The sequence below is a fragment of the Ursus maritimus genome, unplaced genomic scaffold (assembly GCF_017311325.1).
Source record: "Ursus maritimus isolate PB19 unplaced genomic scaffold, ASM1731132v1 scaffold_2, whole genome shotgun sequence".
In the NCBI taxonomy this organism is placed as follows: Eukaryota; Metazoa; Chordata; class Mammalia; order Carnivora; family Ursidae; genus Ursus; species Ursus maritimus.
Genome location: NW_024424452.1, coordinates 1147487 through 1151819, shown reverse-complemented (window position 1 = coordinate 1151819; position 4333 = coordinate 1147487). Strand labels below are relative to the sequence as shown.

Sequence of the window (4333 nt, the reverse complement as noted above, 5' to 3'; positions counted from 1 at the left end):
TGTGCAGAGGCTGGACTGGGGACTGGCCCGGGGTCCCTGTGGAGCCCTGCTTTGCCCCTGGCTGGCAGGCGGGGTGAGGGCCAGTGCGGCCTGGGGGCCCTGCCGCAGCGCAGGCTCTGGCCCTGGGGCTTGACCCCTCCTGCCTCTGGGCTGCTTGGGGACACGGGTCCGGCCTTGAGTCCAGCAGCTGTGACGTGGCCCTCACGCGCCTCTCTGCCCATCTCAGATGTGCTGGAAGTTCTGAGCGACATAGACGAGATGTCTCGGCGGAGACCTGAGATCCTGGGCTTTTTCTCGGTGAGCAAGCTGGGGGCCAGGGGAGCCCGTCAGCCTTCTGGTAGAAGGCGTGCCGTGCCGGGGGACGGGGCGCCACGCGTCTGAACCCGGCCCTGCGCCGGTTGCTCACAGTCGAGCCGGGAGCCCACCCCTGCTCTGGGCTGGAGCCTGCGAACCGCCACTGCTGCCTGCCCCGGGCCCTGAGGCCATGGTGGGGGGAGGGGGCGTGGGGAGCGGGGTCCCCTGCCGACTCTGCGGTTGCTGTTGGGAGGCCTGGGGGCTGAGGGGCTGAGCTCCTGACAGGAGGGGAGCCCCGGTAACACCCCCACCCCCACAGACCAACCTGCAGCGGCTGATGAGCTCTGCCGAGGAGCCATGCCGCAATCTGGCCTTCGGCCTGGCCCTGCGCTCCATCCAGAACAACCCCAGGTGAGCCCAGCATCCCCGCTGCCTTGCGCCCCGGCCCTGGCCCGGCCCCGCCCCGCCGGCTCAGGGGCTGGCCGTGGTGCTCCAGGGCGCGCTCAGCCCCCGCCTGAGCGCACGCCTTCTCAGCTTTGCAGCGGACTTCTTGCCCACGTTCATGTGCTGCCTGGGCAGCCGGGACTTCGAGGTGGTGCAGACGGCCCTCAGGAACCTGCCCGAGTACACCCTCCTCTGCCAAGGTGAGCCCGGCCGGTCCCGCGCAGGGCGCCTAGAGCCCCTGGACACCCTCGCCCTGCGCGGCCTGGCTCTTGGCGGCCGCAGAGCCCTGCTTCCGAGAGCTGCGTGCTCGTCGGGATCCCGACGGGTCCTGTCCTGTCTCCCACAGAGCACGCGGCCGTGTTGCTGCACCGGGCCTTCCTGGTGGGCATGTACGGGCAGATGGACACCAGCGTCCAGATCTCCGAGGCCCTGAGGATCCTGCACATGGAGGCGGTGATGTGAGCCGGTGTGGCAGCCTGACCACACACCGGCCCTGCGTCCCTCCGCTGCTCGCCTGCTGGTCTCCTCTGGGGCGGGGAGGGCGCTGAGCCACCGCAGGGCCTGGCAGGACAGCACCCAGAGCCCATGGCCGGTGGCTCCCTGCCTCCGCACGGTGACGGGAGCAGACGCCGATGTCCCAGCGAGCCACGGCCGGGGGCTGGTTTGAAATGAAATGTGCTGAATTCCCCAAGTGCTGGCTGCCTGGTGTTCACCTCCCTCGAGCCGCCTGGGGGTTGAGCCGGGCCCGGGAGGGGGAGCCCATCTGCTGGCCAGGCCCACCCCCCTCAGCCCCTGGGCACCCAGATCGGGCGGGGCTTGCTGGGCAGCACCCGTGGAGCAGCTTTCAGGGCTCCCATGGACTCAACTCCCGTACCACCCCTAAAGGGGCCACAGGCCCCGGACCCTTGGCTGGGCAGGCATCCGCGCAGAAGCCAACTGAACCACCCCCCAGCACTGGCCGAGGGCCCAGGACAATCCCATCCACGAGAGGGTGGGGGCACCCCTGAAGGAGTGTGGGGGCGCAAGTGTCCCCCAGTGAAGCTGCCGGTGCTGGTTGGGGGTCCCTGCCTGAGAATTTGATGTGGGGGCATCAGGGGCCCCTCCCATGAGGCCCCAGACCCCTGCGCGCTAGCATCTCACTTATTTGGGGTGGGATGGGGGAGCGCCCCCACCCCTGCTGCCAGCAGCACCGATGTCGCCCCACCTTAGCCTCCTACCGGCTCCCTGCTGTGCCCCCCACCCCCTGCAGGTCCCCTGCCTGCTCCTGCTCCTGCTCCTGCTCCTGCTCCTGCTCCGTGGGGCCACCAGAGGGCGCTGTGGCTAAAAAAAACTGGCCCCAAAGCCGCTGGGCCTTGGCGGGGAAGCAGGATTGTCCGGCCTGAACCTCGGCCTCAGCCCCTGGGGGAGACTGGCCCTTGGGCTCGGTGAGAGTTGCCTGCATGCCAGGCTGGCCCATGCTTCCTGCGCCTCGCTTCAGAGGCCCCAGCACCCCGGCGTGGCCTGGCCTCAGCATGGGGACGGCTGCGGTGCCCCTCCCCGTGTGGAGCAGGCTGGTGTCACATTCCTTCCCCAGCACCCTTGCTTTCCGGTCCCAAGCTCTGGGGAGGTCGGCCTCCACGCCCCTGCGCCCACCACAGCCCCTGAGGTCCAGAGCCTGTCGTTTCTCATGTGCTGTCCCCGTCCCTCGTGGCTCACAGCGCCTAGCCCGGGGCCCGTGACCCTGGCCTGATGCCCGCTCCCAGCAGGCAGTCCCAGCCCCCACCACAGCCCTGAGACCCCAAGAAGGGCAGGCTCCGAGGGGGCACCCGGCCTGGCTGCTGGGATCACATCATAGACACAGTGCCCCAGTGGTGCCTCCTCACAGGGGCCCCAGGGTCCGCAGCAGGTGGGTGATGGGCTCCCTGTCAGTCGCGCACAGAGCCCCTGGCCCCAGCCTGTGGGAGGGGTCCCAGCAGGCAGAGAGGCAGGCTCACCCATCTCTGGGCCTAAGGGCAAGGTCTGAGGGAGCTCAGGGCCAGATGCGGCCCGGACCCCCTGTCCACCTTGGCCTGGCCTCCCTTCCTGGTCCCCTCATGGGCGACAGCAGCGTTGGCACACTTCAACCGCCCGACGGGGAAGGGCGAGGGCAGGGGCTCAGCTCCGCCATGGGGGGTGCGGGAGCTCCCACAGCCCCGAGATGCTGCCTGCCCCCATCAGCGTGGCGAAGACCGAGGCGTCCTGGCATGGGTGTGGGCGGGCAGGCCAGCCACTGCGGCACTGGCCATGGTGGCAGGAGTGGAGGTCGCCAGCAGGACCACAACGAGCCTGGGCGCATGTGCGAGACATGAGGAGGGTGGGCGGGGTTCGAAGCCAGCACACGGGCTCTGGCCGTCACGTGCAAGGTGCTCCCGAGACGCTGGCCGTTACCTCGTTGGGAGCAGCCCTGCTGAGCATCCGCTCCTGATCACAGTCTCCGTGTTACACGCCAGGAAACAGGCACAAGAGGGAACAGGCTCTGGGTCTCCGGCTGGTACCTGGCACGGTTGAGACGTGAGTGCTGGGGGCCGTGGGGCCAGAGTCTGGGCCCTGACCACCGACTGCGCTGCCCCTCGCATGGGGAGATGGACAGAGGTCCCAGCCACCTGGGTGCCTGGCCTGTGCCAAGTGTGGGGAAAGGGGCCCAGTAGGGGTGTGCACACCCCGCAGGTCCCAGCTTGGTGGGCGAGGGAGCACATGGGAGTGCGGATGTGTGGGGGCCAGGTGAGCCCCCCACTTGGCGTCACCTCACCTCCCAGAGGACGGGTCACCTGCCCCTGCCCACTCTTTGCCCGCACAGGCTTAGCGGGTACCTGAAGCTCAGCCCAGTTAGGACCTGCTGGATCCTGACCTTCTCCCCCGCCAGGTCAGCAACCCGGGCGCGGTGCCCTCTCGCTGCCTGTCGCACCACGGCAGGCTGGAGGTGGGGGCCTGGCTGTGGGCTGCTCGTTGTTCCAGCTCCGCCTGACGTGGGTGTGCCGTGCAGCTGAGGGAGGGAGGGAAGGAGGTCCAGTCTCCGAGAGTCTTTGCCCCAGACACCGGGTTGGGAGCTGGGGGTGGGGGAGCTGCGGTGTGTATGTTCCTGCCTGGCCCACACACCCGGGCTCTCCCCGGGGGCTCCCACTGGTGGCACGGGCTGTCAGAGCCCGCTCGGGCTTCAGTCCTGGGCGTGTGACCCGGGCAGCTGAGCTCCCGTCTCTGTGCCTCCGTTTCCCTCTCGTTAAGAGCGGCGGCATGCACCTACTCGCGGGGAAAGTGGACAGTGTTTGAGCTGAGGTTGCCGCAGGAGACACGTGGTGGGGGTGCCCAGCTGGCTGGGGCCACGCCGGGGGGCGGGGGCACACACAGGGCAGCCGGTCGTGGCACTTGCACGCACCAGGCCTTTCCACGCGCCCCGGGGGGTCCGCGCGAGCGACAGCGGTGGATGGGGGTCTGGTCCCCTGTGAGTGGCGAGCCGGGATTTGAGCCTGGGTTTGCTGCGCCGTCTCCGGCGGGTGTGCTGCGGACTCGGAGCCAAGGCTAGGCCGAGACAGACAGGAAATCCATGCAGGGGGCAGGGTGCGGGGGGGGGGGGGGGGGG

The 4333-nt window shown here is 69.5% G+C and overlaps 1 protein-coding gene across 1 annotated transcript; it reads left to right on the top strand.

The window, feature by feature from the left end:
• Positions 1-158: 158 nt before the first annotated feature.
• On the top strand, positions 159-1429 carry LOC121103659 (integrator complex subunit 1-like). Its single transcript, XM_040634519.1, has 4 exons — positions 159-297; positions 614-705; positions 829-938; positions 1085-1429. Exons 1-4 carry the CDS (start codon positions 259-261, stop codon positions 1198-1200), a joined length of 357 nt encoding a protein of 118 aa, XP_040490453.1. The 5' UTR covers positions 159-258; the 3' UTR covers positions 1201-1429.
• The last annotated feature ends 2904 nt before the right edge of the window (positions 1430-4333 follow it).

Bases quoted from the DNA above. Each gene is read 5' to 3' on its own strand.
- LOC121103659 (XM_040634519.1), top strand. From the start codon at position 259: ATGTCTCGGCGGAGACCTGAGATCCTGGGCTTTTTCTCG. The intron at 298-613 runs GTGAGCAAGCTG...CCACCCCCACAG, and splicing joins AGATCCTGGGCTTTTTCTCG to ACCAACCTGCAGCGGCTGAT. The intron at 706-828 runs GTGAGCCCAGCA...ACGCCTTCTCAG, and splicing joins TCCATCCAGAACAACCCCAG to CTTTGCAGCGGACTTCTTGC.